The 17,148-nt window shown below is 41.2% G+C and overlaps 2 protein-coding genes across 2 annotated transcripts in view; both read right to left on the bottom strand.

The window, feature by feature from the left end:
• The window catches only part of ppp2r5b (protein phosphatase 2, regulatory subunit B', beta), a 37,199-nt gene extending 29,703 nt beyond the window's left edge, over positions 1 to 7,496 (bottom strand). The window contains exon 1 of the mRNA XM_034136760.1: positions 6,232 to 7,496. Within this exon, the coding sequence (XP_033992651.1) occupies positions 6,232 to 6,424 (193 nt within the window). The 5' untranslated portion in view covers positions 6,425 to 7,496. The remainder of the gene's footprint in view (positions 1 to 6,231) is intronic.
• Positions 7,497 to 10,865: 3,369 nt separating this feature from the next.
• batf2 (basic leucine zipper ATF-like transcription factor 2) lies at positions 10,866 to 17,036 on the bottom strand. The gene is made up of 3 exons (XM_034136763.1): positions 16,706 to 17,036; positions 15,280 to 15,387; positions 10,866 to 13,241 (listed from the first exon to the last, which is right to left on the bottom strand). Exons 1-3 carry the CDS (start codon positions 16,787 to 16,789, stop codon positions 12,276 to 12,278), a joined length of 1,158 nt encoding a protein of 385 aa, XP_033992654.1. The 5' UTR covers positions 16,790 to 17,036; the 3' UTR covers positions 10,866 to 12,275.
• Between the last annotated feature and the right edge of the window lie 112 nt (positions 17,037 to 17,148).

The following is a 17,148-nucleotide window of genomic DNA, read 5'->3' as shown; positions in this document are numbered from 1 at the left end:
ACTTCATCCTCGCTCAGAATAGAATCACTGACCTACTGCAACCACAAATGTCAAACCTATTCTCAACCTACATCACTAATCGTGCTGATTTAACACAGATCACAATTCTATTAGCAGTTACATTACTATGCATGATACTACTAACTTCAGTGAATGGACTTTCAATCACAGTGTTTCTATTCATAGTCTTTCACTACGATAACGATGTTCCTACTGTGACATAAGCATCCAGTGACGTTACTTGTGCCTGAGGCGGGGAGGTTTCTGTCCTTGCTGATGAAGTGCATGTATTCCTCCAGTGGATACTTTTTCACAGATAGTCACACTGTGTGTAGAGCGTATTTTCACCTGGATGACTCATAGCTACTGTAAGTCAAATCAAAATGCAAGCCCAGTGGTCTAGCGAAGAAGATCGCGTACAGATTGTGGCGCATGCTGAGTGCATATATAATGTGTGATTCACAGTATACAGATAAGAATTGCAATTTAACACATAGAGGGAGAGGACAGTAGAGGAAGAGGTGGAGCAGTCTTCAAATTCACTACAAGTGGGCTTGAAACGGAGCATATCTCAAGGTCAAAAGAAAGGAATATAGTGCTGCCTCTTTTGTTAGTTCAATCTCTGTTTTTTTAGAATCGTATTTTACAATAATCACCTCTTCTTTGCTAACGGTCTTTGGTGTATAAGATGAGTTTGTTTATGTGTTGTGAGATGTATGGGCCTGAATGTGACCTTAGTCTGTTAGTCTGTTAGTCTGTTAGCCTGCCAGCGACGACAGTACAGCCTCCATGACGGGAGAACTGGTGTCTGCAGCCCCAGGGGAGAGCCTCGCAGCTGGGGAGGAGCGCTGAGCGATCAGCCTGCTCTCTGGTGAGACAGAGCTGCAGTGTATCGGAAGACATGGAGGAGGAGAACCGGGAAAAAGCCAAAGACCAATAATAATCCACTCTAAAGCAAACAATAATGATTGTTGGGCTGTGACTAGTTATGTATTCAAATTACATAATCAATGAATTTGATATCTTTGAGTTAGTTAAAATCGGTAATTTATTGACACACTTAATGATTCCAAAGGCGTAATATCTGAATCAATTATAAAGAGATGATGTGTAGAATCTAACATTTATTTGGTTGCTGTTTGGGTTAACTAGTCATTTTTAACCTTTTTACATTTTCAACTAACCTCTCAAACACTGACAAGAATCTATGAGACATACTAGATGTTACACCAGCCTGGCAAATTCATGTCATTACAACAAAAGGCTGGTATCATGGCAGAATTTTATCCCATTTATTTTGGTTACTTGTTCTTAAAGGTGGGGTATGTCATTTTGGAGAAACCAGCTCGAGTGCGCTAGAATTTGAAAGTACGCAGCCGAAAAAAATCTGCCCCTTCCTTCAGACTTCCTTACAGAGCCCCTCCTCCAACACACACGAACGCGCACATGACCAATGAGGGCACGAGATAAGTTTGTGCACAGATGGAAGGCTGACAGGCAGGTAGGCCATCCAGTTATTTTAGCCGGGCCGGCTCAGATGATTGGTCGTACTTTTTACAGCGCCACGGCTTCCACAGATGACATTTTTTTATGTATTTATTGTCAAAGCATTTAATATATTCATTGCTATCGGGATGTTAAGAGCATTCCATGGAATATAACAAAAAGTGTTTCTGAAGTGAATTACCTACCCCACCTTTAACAGTACTCTAGTCTAACAGTCTTAAACTAAGGTTGTTGTTTTTTTACTAAATTGCTTTAAAGCTAAATTGATCTTTAGCTAACTTGCTGTTTAGCTGACTCACAGTTTAGCTAACTTGTTGTTTAGCTAACTCGCTGTTTAGCTAACTTGTTGTTTAGCTAACTCGCTAACTTGCTGCACAGACAGACAGACAGACAGACAGACAGACAGACAGACAGACAGACAGACAGACAGACAGACAGACAGACAGACAGACAGACAGACAGACAGACAGACAGACAGACAGACAGACAGACAGATCTGGTGGTTTTGTAACTGTGTGACACTGAACATTTTAATTTGCCTCTGTTCCAGATAAGTTTATCAAGCCCTGGTGCCTCTGTGTGACTCAATCATCATCTCTTTTGGGGCCCTGTCTAAAAACATTCAGCAGTACTTACATTAAAGCTCCATTTAGAAATTTAAAACATTTAGACAGAGGAAAAACAGGGCAAAACACTTAAAACAGAGCGACTGCTAATGGCGGTAAAGGGAATGATCAATCTGCTGAGAGTTAACTACACAAAACGCCAACTGAAAGACGAGGTAGGGTTGGCTTTAACTAGATTTGGGGCTGTGTTTTTATGAAATAGACCTTGAAGGAAAAACTTAAGAATTCTGTGTATAAAACAAGTATTTCCAAATATATCCATTATATAAACTGTATAAACTCTCCACTGCAGTACAGCACTGGTCCAAGAACACAGTGTACAGAAAGGGATGCATGTGTTTGCTGCAGGCCTGTGGCCAACATGAGAACACTGTAAAAGGGATTAAATGGACCCTTTCTCATTCACCCTTTTTGTCCGTTTAATTGGCTGCCTTGACCGTCGCTCCTGCTCTTTTATTGTTCGGTTTAGTGTTCAAGCTGCATTTTGAGAGGTGATGACTAATTAATTGACATGTTTTTTGTTCTGCCAAACTTCTATAAACCTGCCTCGTGTACTCATACTGCTGAAGTGTCTGTTCCTTGTTTTGTTGTATTAAACACTACTACGGATAACTCATATGTAGCTGACAATGATGAAAAGTGTAGCTAAAATGTATATATTGCAAAATGTTTTTATCCAACAAAATATTCTGCTTCAATCCGTATTAGTTGGCGTTAAGCCTTTCAAAAACAACATTCTGTACAGCAAACAAAAATCAGTCTGCTCTCCCGCTTACTGCACACAAAGAAGAAGCAATTTAACAGCAACAGCTATACAACCAAAACAGAACATCATTGGGGTGATGATGCAATATAAACACAACAGCCAGATCAAATATAATAAATGTTTACATGATACCAGACTGCGTATACAGAACTCCCTACATTTTTCTTCAGTAAGTTTGCAGAAAACAACACATTTTCTGGGTAATATATTTCACACACTACTGATGACAGATCTGCAGAGATGCAGGCTGTGACTGCATTGCATTTTGATCGATTGAGGCAAGGAATCAGTATGTCTGCCTCTTCTCTGATGGATTCCCTCCTGTTGTGACTGTTGAAAATTGGTCCAAAATATAGAGTTCTTGCTTTTTCTGAGACTCACATTTAAAACTTGGTGTTTACTGTTTGTATTTGTATGCTTTTCCTTCTGTCAAAGCATTGTTACTGTAGTGAAAATGTTAAAGTTGTTGCCTATTTTTCAATAATACAACATCACACAACTATAATTGTACATACAAAGGCAATGCTTATCACTAGTGGCTCTTTTTTGAAAGTTTGAAAGTGATGAGACTATGTCATTTTCCACATTTACCTTTTTTGAATCTTTTTCTAAACTTTTATGTTTCATATTCAGCCTGAAGATGCAATCAAGACAGAAGCTTTGCTCAGGGCTTAAAGTGAAAGAGATCTGCCGATGCTAACAGGAGGAGCAGTTCAAATTAACGATGGGAAAGGGATTCCCTGGAGGTTAAAACACCCACAAGTCTGCCTACACTTGGCCTACATACTGCCCGTTACAGACTTCCCCTCAGCAGGCTTTTCTCCTGCTCCGTGCTGCAGGATCTTACTATCAGCTTCTCTGGGGGATCCAGAATCAGTGCCGCAGCGGTGCAGCAGCCATGTGATAACTGGGACTTCTATCCATGCACAGAGAGGTCGGAAGCAAAGGTGCTGTAAAGATGCAATGAAAACCCTCCATCATCATGCTGCACACGCCCCTCGATCACGCGCCTCACAGGAAGTGGAAGCCAGTGAAATGAGGTGTAAAGACACATACACGCACCTCGTACCATCTCTAAAAGCAGAAAGGTCTCCTATTCATGGAGGGTTAATGGGACGAGATTGCAGGCTACATGAAAGAGGGAGTAACCTTTTAAAGAGGCATGTGTGAAGACTCACAATGTAAGGCCCACGGGTCACAAAGAAAGAGACGGATAGAAGAAATATATAGCAATACAACAGAGAGCATAATAGAAATGGGGAAGGCATGTCTTGTTTGCTGTGTGAACCATAAGAAAAAGGTACACAAATATTGATTTCTCGGTGTAAACAATGTCTAAACACTAGCAAGAAAATATGTTTTAAGGGTTAAATCGAGAGAATGATAAAAAGTTGAGTATCTAAGTAACTTTAGTACTGCACTTTGAAATATTTATATTACACTTGAGTATTTCCATCTCCTGCCGCTTTATACTTCTACTCGACTTAAACATAACCTCCTTCTTCACCCGCTGCAACATTAAAGTGCATCAATAATCATCATTTAATAATGTTATATATATTCTTGAGAGGAGCAGAATGAGTACTTTTGTACTTCAATTTCGATGCTAATACTTGTTGCAGCAGGACTTTTACTTGTAACGCTTTTCTAGACTGCGGTATTAGTACTTTTACTTAATTAAGATCTGAGTACTTTGTCCAAACCCAACAAACAGAAGCATATTCCTCCAGAGGTGGAACTAACTTTTACAAAATATACCTTTTACGTTAAGAAAACTGACCATCATGGGAACAAGGAAAAGCTCTGGAACAAATCCCAATTACAGGGCAGATAAACAAAGTATTTTCTACTTTCGTTAACATTGCGAGATGCACTGGGCCTTGGTGGAGGTCTGTGCTCACCGAGTGCCCTTCTACTTTGGATTATGGATTCAGCTGTCATTCTCTTTTTGTTTGATTAATAATTTAGTGTCTAAAAAGGTCAGAAAAGGGTGAAAATTGCACAACCCAAGTGCCCAGAGTCCAGATGACATCTTGAATGAAATGTCTTGTATGGTCGAACAACCATACAGAAACCCAAAGATATTATAATTTTAAACCATATTCAACAGGGACAAACCAGCAAATCCTCAAATGTTAGCAGCTGGAAAAGGAAAATTGTTGCATTTTACACCTCCTACTTTTCTGTGATTTACTTGTGTTCTTACTGTATCACTTCAAATCTAGATTTATAAGAAATGCAGACAGCACTAAGGTATATTTGAAACTGAAAGCCTTGCCCTCATTCTGAGAGGTTATTGAATGAGCACAGATCAAAGTGGATTCTGTGTAGTAACAGCAGCTCAGCAATGGCACACCTGCAGGTAGCGCAGGAATACCGTGTGAAATATCTTATAGCCTCAATTTCTTAAAGTACATTTCCTTGATTATTTTGTATTTAGTTTGAGGTTTGTCTAATAGAGGCAGCAATGGTCTGTCATAGAGGAACTCGTCAAATGGGGAGATGCTTCTACAACTTCCACATCAACCAGCCAGAGACAGGCTGATGGTTGGTGTTTCAATGAGTCTGTTAGTGACTCTGCAGACCTTGATGTCAACTTAAACTAGCACAGTTTGAAGCATGTTTTTTATAAATGAACACACTAACTTTCATATTCAACCAGATCACAATGCAAAGTTGTAATCGATGATTTAGAATAATAATAATACATGGTATTAATATATCGCTTTTCCTGATGTTCTCCTCAACGATTAATGCAAAAATAACCACTTTAAGTCTAGTGTTTACCAGAGATGTGCTTAAAAGTTTATAGCAAATAATTAATTTAGAATAAAACCTTGACCAAGAGATTTGTAGTAGCCTAATTTAAAACAGTTAACAATTTGGGTATATTGTCAAATACAGGTTTTAATGTTTTTTTAATCATTGTAACTGAAATTATTTAGGGTTGGGCGGACAAACAATATATCTGAAGACATCACCTTGGACTTCGGGGAACTGGGGTGGACTTCTTTCACTTTTTTTGTAATTGAATTAGCAAATTAATAATTATCCAGCAACCGCCCTTTAAAAGAACCCAGAACAGGATTGGATCTTATCAGGCAATACATAAAAGCCATCACCTCTGCCAGATGGACAAGGACAATATGTAGTGGACACCTATCAATAAAAAAAAAGCAATACATCACATCTGCTCCCTAGGAGGTGCCTTTCACTTTAGTATAAAGGTGTTTAAACAATGAAGATAGTGGAATCAGTGAGTGTATGGTGACCTTGTTGGGGGCCTATCACTATGACATATTGACCCATGGTTGCTGGTGGAGAGTGTCTCACCTTTGAGCAGGGGCAGCGGGGTGAGCTCCACCTGGGAGCTCTGGTACCGGAACTGGGAGGAGCTGTGGGACCTCCTCTGCCGGGCTCTGCGCATCGACCTCCGCGGGAAACCATCCACCTTCTCCGCGGACGGCACCGAGAAGCTGGTGGTCGGAGAGGACGGGCTGGAAGGAGGCAGCTTGGTCGTCTCCATGATGGCTGTAGACGGCGGCCTGTGCGCCTTGGTGTGTGTGCGTAAAGGGGGACGCTTGAGAAAGGGTGAAAGAAGTGAGGAGTGGGTGGCTATCTGAATCACAGATGGATAATCAATTGATCAGAATGATAAAAGCTCAAGGAAGGAGGAGGAGAGGAGGGGGGGAGAGATAAAGGGGGGAGAAGGTGCAGAGGCGGAGGAGAGGTGAGGAGAGAGATTTTCTGGATGTCCAGTCCCGTGCTGTGCGCCTCGCTGTCTCTATCAGAGCCGCACCGGAAACGGCAGCAGCATCATCCCTGATTCTTCGGTTTTTCACACACAGATGTAAAATCGCTTGTGTATCATCCCCGTGGAGGAGTAGCCCGTGCAGCTACCAGATGATGCTCAGACAGGCGCGCCTCCCCTCACACACACACGCCTCTCTGCTGCTGTATTGGCGTCACACACACAGACTAAGTCATGGGCCTAAATTCGGATATGTATTTCTTTAACTGAGCTCCTGTTGTTGAGAAATCACTGTATCAAGCACCTTGCCTGTTTATCCGGATCAAAAACAAACAAACGGACCCCGGGTCAGTTTATAGCTGAATCTCCTCGATGATGCTCCTTATCAATACAATCAGTGATCGGTCCTGGCGGTGGATGATGATATCATAAAATCATCAATCTGGGCCCACCTCGGCTGCCGCATCACTGTTGTCCTTCTCGCTCGTTTCAACGGATCCTCTTTCGACCGTTACAGCGGCCGCACCTGCTGTGTGTTTTATTTATTTTTGTCTCACAGAGGTGGATAATGTTGCGGTTCAAACCTCTTCCACACAACCTCCTCCTCCTGTATCAGGGCGGGGAAACCAACGCTCCCTCACCGCGCCGACATGTGCAGGTCCTCCGCCAGCGGCCGATGCAACACCGAGCCCCGCTGCTGCTCCGGCTCTACCTCCGCGGGGAGAGGGGAAGAAAATAGGGGAGAAATAGACAGAAAGCAGCCGGTCCTCCTGGAAGCCTTGAGTTAAAAAGACCGAAGGCCCGAGTTATACAATAGCACCCCGTCTAGGTCTGTCAGACTGACGCGTTTTGCTCCTGTCCCCCTTCTCGGTCCCGTTATCCGGTCGTCCTACAGCGCCTCAGCGAGCTGCGTCAAGAAGCACGCAGTGACTCAGAGACACACAGGAAATTAGGCGTCAGGACTTTCAAAATAAGACGAGATAAAGAAACTAAAAAGTGTGTGTTGGTTTCTAGGAGTTGAGTCATAGCAGGAGGCAAAAATAAACCCTGCTCTTCTTCCTCTGCACTACATGTGGTATGTAAGACATATACATCAACTCAGATTTGCATGGTCAATTTAAACTAATAGAAAATAAAATATTGTTATATGCACAAGAATAACAGAGAAGCAGTCAAAATGTTGGATCTCAGGCTTCCCACAACCATGTATAAAAAATTATATGTTTTAAGTAAAGCAAAATAGAAATCTGAGACATATAAAAAGTGTAACATATTCTGTGTAATATAATGAAAAAATATTTAGTAGTGAAATAGTATAAGGTATTGCAAGTTAACAAGCAAATGTAACTGTTTGTACCTAAAATCTGTAAACAGAAATGTAAATGTGTATGCATAGTAAGTATTAGTAAATATGTAAAGGGAGGTGTTAACAGTTTGTAAAATAGATAATACATTAATAGTATTTTGATACATGGCCCTATTAAAACACTTTAAAACATTAATGTTTAAGCTTTGAGGAGTGGATATTTTTGCTTTAGCAACTCTAATATTGCCCAAAGAAACTGACAACAAACAAAACGTACCAATTGCTGTACAATGAACATGGGACTTCTGGGGGTCTATTGGGGCCACTGTGTGTGGATGTTGTCTGGATTGCCCAATGAGTAATCCAGCATTGAATTACATGGATTTCTGTTCGATTTTCTCCACCAAAATACAGCAAGATGCATCACAATGCTGATCTCAATATTTTAAAAGGATGATCTTGCATCCAATTGCATTCAATCATTCAACAAAGAGGGCATAACAGTGGAGGTTTCTCAAGCACACCAGGGTCTTCCATGCATAACCTATTATCTCCAAAAATATGTTTTTGTTTGCAATATAAAGCTTTTATTTTGAAAGCTATAACCGGATGCTCAGTTATCTCCCTCTGACTGTTGCCGCTGCCCGCTGGTTCCTCAGCCTAAAGGTGGTGCAAGGAGAGAGAGGAACGAGGCTCCTCAATGCGGATGACGCTATAGGATGGAGTTATTTATTTATTTGTTTTTATTTATGTGCCCTGGCTTTGCCATTCAAACGTGTTTAATTTTAAACAGATACATCATTAGTGGTCCTCTGCTGTCACTGCATCACCAATAGCATCACCTAGGCTCTGCCAAACCTCTGGCTGCGATATCACCCTGTTATGAAATATTTCCTGCTTCTCCGGTGAGACGCTCCTCGGTGTTTCTGTCTGACTCCCCTCCTCCCCTCCTCCCCCATCCCTCCCTTTCCCCTTTTCCTCGCTTCCTATTTGAGGTGAGCGTGTGTTCGCGGGGGTTGTAGTTGACTTTGAGGATCAAGTCCCATCTATTGTCTACACTAAGCCACTTGTGCCCTCATTCACAGACACACGCGCGCGCTCTCTCACAAATTCAAAAGAGCAATAACCCACGCGCATTCATCCCCCCCTCACGGTCACACCTTGGCTGCTAGTGTGTGTGTGTGTTTGTGTGTGATAGTGTGTGTTTGAAGCATAGACTGTATATATAAAGGTTTGAAGCCAGCCTTGAACCTGCTCTTCACACCATAAACACACTCCAGCCGTATAATATTATATTCAGTACAAGGGCGTGCGTAATACCACGCGCCTGCGCCCTATTCGCACCCCCCCTCCTCTGTGCTGTGTCGCAGATGAGCTCAGCCGGTTGCCTTCTGGGAAAAATACCGGGGGGACCGGCAGTCCGGTAAGAGGCTGCTCGTCTGCATCTCTCTTCTGGCTGTTAATACTGCACTGACATTTAGAAACACTGTTAACAGAGCTTTATTATTGCACTGCACTCTATAACTGTGTGCAAATATATCAAATGTTATATCCAATCTGCTAACATTTGCCTAAATGCTAATAATATCCAGTATAAAATCTATAAATAAGAGTAAACAATGGCAGTGCTTTGAGAATAATGCTAAAAACATGCTACTCTAATGCTAACATGCTGGACATTAGTGTAGGTGTTAGTGTGCTAACATATTCTAATGAGCACAAAACACAGAAAAAAGTCAGTAGCTTTTAAAAATATTGGTCATTTAACAGATTACATGATTCTCGAGAAGAAGCATCACCAAAGTTATTACAATAATTAATTTACTGTATGCACCAAATGTCAGATAAATCCATCAAATGGATGTTAAAGGTCCCATGTCATGCTTTTCTGGTTATTACCCGTCCCCTTGTGAGCTTTTTCTGCATGTAAACGGTCTGCAGAGTCACAAACCCTCAAAGTACACCCTGTAGCGAGTAAAACTCTAACACAGAAAACACCTGTCTGCTGCCCCAGAACGCCTCGTTGGAGATTTATCTTTTTCCAGTTTTTACTTCTTGGGTATAGTGACGTATTTGGGTATAGTGACGTAACGTAACATCCGCGGAGCCGTTACGCTTGGACCAATCCGCGGACTTCCTCACACACACACACACACACTCGGCGGGAAGTTGCGACACACCGCGGAACCCAGCCTGAGCACACACACAAACTCCCAGCCAGGCTGCGGGTGTGTGTGTGTTTCGGGCTGGGTTTCGCTGTCTCGCAGGGCCACTGGGCTCACAGGGAGGGGGGGGGCAGGAGCTCCAACAAGCCGTTTAGGACAGAGAGTGAATACACCTACTATACATAGATGCTGTATGAGAAACCAATGTGAGTTTAGAAAATTGCACAATATAAATCTATTTTAGTATACCTCAACAATGGAATTATGATCAGTAGAAATGGCCATGACATGGGACGTTTAAAGGAGGCTCCGTAAAAGATATGGCGTAATAAAATCAAGGTGCACAGCCACTAATATATTGAGTATAATATGTCTTAAAGACTTTTAAAACACAAACAAAGCCAACCTGAGCACTTTACTGATAAAAGTCAAGGGATCATCTCTGGGGACCATGAATATATGTACGAAATATCATGACTAAATGCATCCAGAAGGTGCTGAGGTATTCAAGCTGAAATACACAGAACAACAACATCCTTAGAGGCACCCCACTAGCAGGGCTAAACTATTCCTGTCCAACACAATCTGCATATTGATGTCCTATTAATCTTATACTATGCAACTCGTGTCAAACAATTAACTTATGGCCACATAACACATATTTGAATGCTGAAATAAAAGGTGTACAAGTTGCATAGAGAGTAGAAAAGGTTCCCAAAGTTGGTTATATAACATCTTAAGTTAGCAAATTAATTGCTTATTAATTCAACTGTCCATGGATATCATTTGAATCAAAACATTCTTGTAAACTAAGCAAAACTACACAATACATTTTTCAATAAAGATGTTTTATTCGCAACTAACTTTTGTATTACAACCAGTATTAAAGGATAAATATATTGCTCTAATGCACGGTAAATACAAAAAAGTCATAATTCACTCATACACTTCTATGTGGAGCACATGCATCTATATCCCTTATACCTACAGATATAAAGCTGAATATTCTGCCACATAAATCATCATTTGAAAAACAAAATCGTCATTTTCATACAATCATGATGCATATGTCTATATATTTCCTAACTGTCATCATATAAAATTGCCTATGTAATCATTCCCATTTTTCACCAATAGGGAGCCCCGGCAAAAAAAGAGCTGCTGGCCCTTTAAGACCGTCTGAGGTTATTTAGTAATGCTCACATTCATTTAGAAACTGGTGGATAAATCAAATAAATAATATAGATACCCAAACCGTTAACTATTAGAAATGAATCAAATCACCACACATGGGCTGCAGACCCACCCACAATCTGGGGCCCCTGAGGGTTTGGGGCCCTGGGCAGTGGCCTATTTGTCTTGTGATCTTCAAGCAAAGCTGATAAAAGAGCCAAATAAAAAATTAGTCATAAAGTAGCACGCTTACAGTAAGTACAAATAATGCATTTATATTATTTTAAAATGAAGAGATTTTTATTATCTAAAATGTAGAAAAAATAAATAGTGATAGCTTTAAAAAGGCTCCGCTAATTGAGTAAATTATCAGTAGAAATGTGTGAAAAGTGTATGATGTGTATTTTAGAATAGTTGAAACAAATTAGAACGTTTCCTGCCGTTATAAAACTACCATACTCGCCAGGGCAGGGCTGTGTGGTTTACTTTGGAACATCGATGTCCACACATTCAGCTCCTGACACAGATTTTCCTAGAATTAGCAGGGAAGTGAGTACACCGCCCAATTTCCAGGGTTTGAATGTTGAATCATGTTTGCTGTGTCTTGTCTCTTGATTAAGGAAGGGATAAAACACCCACCTACCTGACTTAATTCCAAACTGAAAAACTGTACTTGATGTTATTGCATGGTTTCGTCTCAAGTATCTTGTAAAACTATGGACAAGGGGCACATTCATTGAGTTTTTGCTTGTGTAGAGTTTTAGGAAACTGAAGCAGAGTTCCATTCTCTGAAAACTCAGCTGGATCATATAAAAAAGGCAGAATTTCACAAATTCAAATGTTTTGGTGTGAAAAAAAAAACCTGATAATGCTACAATAACATAATTACGGTTATCTCTGCTCCACATTTATAACAGAGAGGCTGCATTACAGAAACTGGAGGTGATAGCAGTGTTTAAATACATTACTAAAAACATATAAATTAAAAGAGCATGTGTTCACGTTGTGGCATGCCTTGGCACTGATGACTAGTCCCGCTTAGAATCCACTCATTGCCCTCCAGGAGCTCAGAGAGGGAGAAATCTCTCGGGGGATCCCCCAGTGGTGGCAGCGAGGGTGGGGGCGGAGGTATGTCAAAGCTGCTGGAGGTAGTCAGAGGCACGTAGAGGGGGCTCGGGACGGTGAGCTGGGAAAGCAGAGACGCAGGATTGAGGGTCAGTTGTCGACTATTTCTCGGCTTTAAGGCAAAAGCTGAGGCAGGGGGCGGCTCTGAGAGGGACTTAAGAGCAGGTTCTTGAAGAATATGCGGTAAAAGAGAACACGGCAGAGTGGAATTTCTGCTCAATTGTTCTGTATGAAGCTGGTGCACATTCATGAGACAGCCTTGCACTGCTTTTCCTGCCTCTAAATGGGAGTTTACGTTCGATGAAGGGGTTCGAAAAGGAGCTTGTTTCATTAGAAATTCATTCATTGAGAAACTAGCATTTGCTAAGCTTTTATGGATGTTTGCTTGCTCAAATTTAGTTTGAGTGGGTGCAGGGAGGGAGCTAGAGGGGTTGAAAACAAGGCTGGTGCACACAGGAGGAGCATTTTTTGGCGGCCTTGATGCGATTATAGGAGGAACCTCGTAAAACAAAGAGTGAGGAGCAGGGACTGCAGAGAAAGAGGCAGCGTAAGGAGCCGATACAGAGCTGAAGAGTTCAGGAGCTGAGCCACTAGGTGAGGCTAATGTTGAGGTTTTGGGACGAGGAGTTGAAGAGGAGAGTTGTTTGCTTTCACAGGCGGCTGAGGGGGGAACTGAGAGGTGGGTCGAGGAGCCGGATAAGGCGTCTTTGAGGAAGCAAGGCTTGTGGCACTCCAGAGCCGTTGTATAGAGGTTGAGGTCTTTCTTCAATGTGGCAATGTCCTTTTTCAGGGCTGAGTTTGATCTCTCCAGACTCTGAAGCTCCTGAGAAGAAGAGTGGAGGGGAGGGAAGAGATAAGAGGGACAGAAATGGCAAAGAGTTAATGTCAAGCTGAGACTGTGGTGGAGGAAATACCAGGGAATTGTACTTCATTTGTTTGATATCAATCCAGTACAATTGTGTAAAATGCTTACGCTCCGTTAAAGACAAACATTAAAAGGTACATTTAAAAGATAAATATTATAGGAAGCAACACAAAAGGGGTAAAGATAAGCATTCAAGAAAAAACTAAAGGATTGCATTCAAGGCGATTGCACATATTGCACAGGGGTGTAAAGTATAAAAGTGTTAACATCAAAACATATGATCAAAATTAGGAGTGAATGTGGCAAGTGGTAAAGGTGGAGCTTTTGTATCCATACTCTTAGGGTAGCTTGTGAATTTCACCAAGGTACGTTTATGTCACTCTTCTTTAAGACTTCTCCTGACTGCTGCATTACAAAAACAACCTCCTTCTAAAGTGGAACTTAGAAGGAGAACTGAAAAATGTCTTTCATTGACAGAACTGCAATTTTAGTATAAAAGGAGATAGTAGGTAATGGAGGGACAAAACAAAACAAAGTCCCCTGCTCCCCGAGTCAAATTCCAGCTAACATCCCTGAAATATAAACCTGCTTTTATTTATACTTTAATATAATAGTTTAATAGTTTTTTCCTGAAATATCAATCAAATAAATTCCCACTTTTGTTTTATGGCCTCATTGGGTTTCAGTGCAGCCGGAAAACACTTTTCTTCCATAACAGCCAGCATTCATGTCCAATGAGCATCAATAAGTGCAAGTGCAGACTTGAATTACACTCTGAAGAATAGTGTTTCACTCAAGGATAATACCTCTACAGTATACTCATGGTCACAGGCAGCAGTATGCATTTGTGAATCACATGCGCTGACTCTTTAAACCTCTTTAGTTGACGGGAATAATACTGGTTTGTGGCAATGATGCTTCTTCAAAATTAACCTTGAAGACATGCAGAAAGAAAGTGAAAGTATGGACTCCTGCCACAGAAAACACACGCACACCCATTCATAAATGTATACCTGATCCAACCAGATAAAAACAGTTGAGTGGAAAATCATGCCAACTGGAAGTAATGTCAAAGAGAAACTCCCCCAACCAGGCGGTTAGCTACGGCGCTCTGCATGTGAGGATTTCATATCGTCAAAATGAGAGTCATATAAAACACTTTATGGGTGTGTGTTTTGAGACGTATTCATGGGTTGAAAGTAATCAATCATGTGAAAAATATATGAAAATCAGCTTGTAAGCTTAAGTCATATACATTGAGAAATAAACCAGGATTTTCTCATGTGCTTAAAAAAACTAAATTAGTATGCAAAAAGGTAACGTAGTAAAGACATTAGATTCTTATATTAACCCCTAACCCTAGCTCCATGACAAAACCTTAAAACATGCATCATATATGATGTTTCAGAGGGATACAACAAAATGTGTAGTATGTGATAATGACTTATTTAAGACCCACATCTAGAAAGAGTTTGCAACAGTGTACTTTACAAAGTGTCAGAGTCAGGACCCCTATTGCTTCATCAAATCCAAACTGAAAGTTCACCCACAATGTATGTGTGTCTCTGTACCACAACCTGTGGAATTTGCCCCTCAGGAAAAGTGTGTGTGTGTGTGTGTGTGTGTGTGTGTGTGTGTGTGTGTGTGTGTGTGTGTGTGTGTGTGTGTGTGTGTGTGTGTGTGTGTGTGTGTGTGTGTGTGTGTGTGTGTGTGTGTGTGTGTGTGTGTGTGTGTGTGTGTGTGTGTGTGTGTGTGTGTGTGTGTGTGTGTGTGTGTCTCTCTCCAGCAGAGAGGAAAGGCAGGGCCAATAGGGAGGGAGTGAAAGCCCTTCTTCTAAAGCAGAGTATTTCCAAGAAATGGCTCCAGCATGCTCTGGGATTACACAAGACACACACTCACACACACACCGCAAGTCACACAGCCGGTGTGGGTGTGTGGGTGTGTGACAGAAGTCTAAGGAAGGAGGGAAGGAACGTTAGGAATGATTGTTTCGAACCTCATGAAGTTCGTCCGCTCTCTCCGTTTGTTTTCTCCGGCTCTTCCTCGCAGAGTCTCTGTTTTTTTCTGTTTTTCTCCCTCTTTTTCCTCTCACTCCTTCTCTCTCCTTTAAAAATAAATGCAGCACACAGTAAATCACACAAATCTAGGATACTCTGTCTACAGTATACGCTGACACTGTGTGTATTTAAAGTACATGCTGCACAATCCCCTTCCGTCTTGTAAGGAATTTCCTCAAACAAGCATTTTTGGCTTTCTGAAAGATTGAATAGTTCAAAAGGTCATAAAGTCACAAGTCAAACCCATCACATGAAATTTCACATGGTTTCTTAATTAAAGCAGGACGTTTTTGGGTTTGAGTACGTGAGGTTTAATTCATGAGCAATGCAGAGATAAAAAGACAAGGTCAACCAATGAAGTGTAGACGTAAGTTTGTCAATAAAAGAAATGAAGCTCTCAAAGCTACATTCTCCCAGCACTGTGCTCGTCTTCAGTTTTTTTCATCAAATGAACCCAAAATGGAACGGTATGCACTAGTTATACCTCTAAGTATACCTTTCTTGCACTACTCAATACTGCTCGTCATACAGTTTTTTACATTAATTATTTGACCGACCGTCTATGATTCGTGTAGTTATTGAATTGCTCTTTTTACTGCACTGTTAGTGTACAGTTTTATTATTATGCTGCTGTGTTTATTGAATCTTTGTAACTCTGACACAACAGTTTCCTTCGGGATAGGTAAAGTCCTATCTTATCTTAATAGGAGGTTGTCAAGTGCATTAAACTCAAAATGAAAATGAGCTAATGTCAAATTGGAAATGCATCACTCTAAACAACTTAAACCCCTTGTTAAATAAATTAGTTTTGTTATTATGTGCACTTTTTCTCTATATTCTTCTATGTTTGCACAGCTGCCTGCCAGGCTTCTAAAGCACCACATTGTTAAAAGAAACGCTTGTGTTAATAAGTGTTTCATTTTCAGGTGACTGGCTGATTCTATTTAAAGTATTTTTGGCAGGGGGGGGGGGGGGGGAGATGATGTGCAGTGAATATCCCAGCTTGGACTTCCACAGCATATGGTGTCCGTCTCGACCAAGAAACCCCCCGGTTAATGACCCATTCTTGATGGGAAATGTGACTAATAGGACTAATAGTCACAGGGACTTACACTGTATCTGAGCTGCTCAATGGCACTCCAAAATAAGTTCGAATGTGCTTTAAAATAGACCAACACAAGAAATGCATAAATCAAAGTGAAATAAGATTTATGTAATCAACATTTTAAATTATTATTGGCTATGTAATTCATTCACATAAAAAATAACCTATCTATATTTGGATATATGAAACTCCTCGCACAAGTAACGCAATAATAGTTGGTATTAGATGATCTGATGCTTGATTGATTGAGAAGTACTCACAGATCCAGGGGTGTTGCTCTCCTCAGCTGACTCCGAGCCGGGGCTAGACAGATCGTACCCGGTCTCCATGAATAACGGGGACATGTCTTTTCCTCGGTTTGCAGGATTCACCGAGCCTGGATCCTCCGAGCCATTCAAACTCTGAAGCTGAGAAAACTAGCGAGCAGCAGCAGCTTGGAGTAGTTTTAAGGACTCTGAATGAAGGAGGATGCTAAACCTGTAATGCTTAATTTGCTAAATAAAATGATGCTTGATGACTTGTTGCTTCTGTAAATGTGTGTCCCCGAGTGAAGCGCACCGGTGCTTTAAGCGCATGAGGTTTGGCACCAGACGGCTGATGATGCAACATGGTGATGCTGATTCTGTTTCAGTTTCACTTTATTTTAAACTGACCCATTGCAAGAAGGTGCTGCAGGGAGGGAGGGTGCTGCATTCACGGTTCA

The sequence above is a fragment of the Trematomus bernacchii genome, unplaced genomic scaffold, assembly GCF_902827165.1.
Source record: "Trematomus bernacchii unplaced genomic scaffold, fTreBer1.1, whole genome shotgun sequence".
Lineage (NCBI taxonomy): Eukaryota > Metazoa > Chordata > Actinopteri > Perciformes > Nototheniidae > Trematomus > Trematomus bernacchii.
The sequence above is the reverse complement of the archived record's forward strand: the minus strand, read 5'-3'. Positions and strand labels throughout refer to the sequence as shown.

What these genes read in the sequence shown, in the direction of transcription:
- batf2 (XM_034136763.1), bottom strand. Translation starts at nt 16,789, where the DNA reads ATGTCCCCGTTATTCATGGAGACCGGGTACGATCTGTCTAGCCCCGGC. An exon ending in AGAGCAACACCCCTGGATCT is followed by an intron (nt 15,388 to 16,705) that starts GTGAGTACTTCT and finishes TTATTTTTAAAG; the next exon opens with GAGAGAGAAGGAGTGAGAGG. An exon ending in GAGCGGACGAACTTCATGAG is followed by an intron (nt 13,242 to 15,279) that starts GTTCGAAACAAT and finishes TCTTCTTCTCAG; the next exon opens with GAGCTTCAGAGTCTGGAGAG.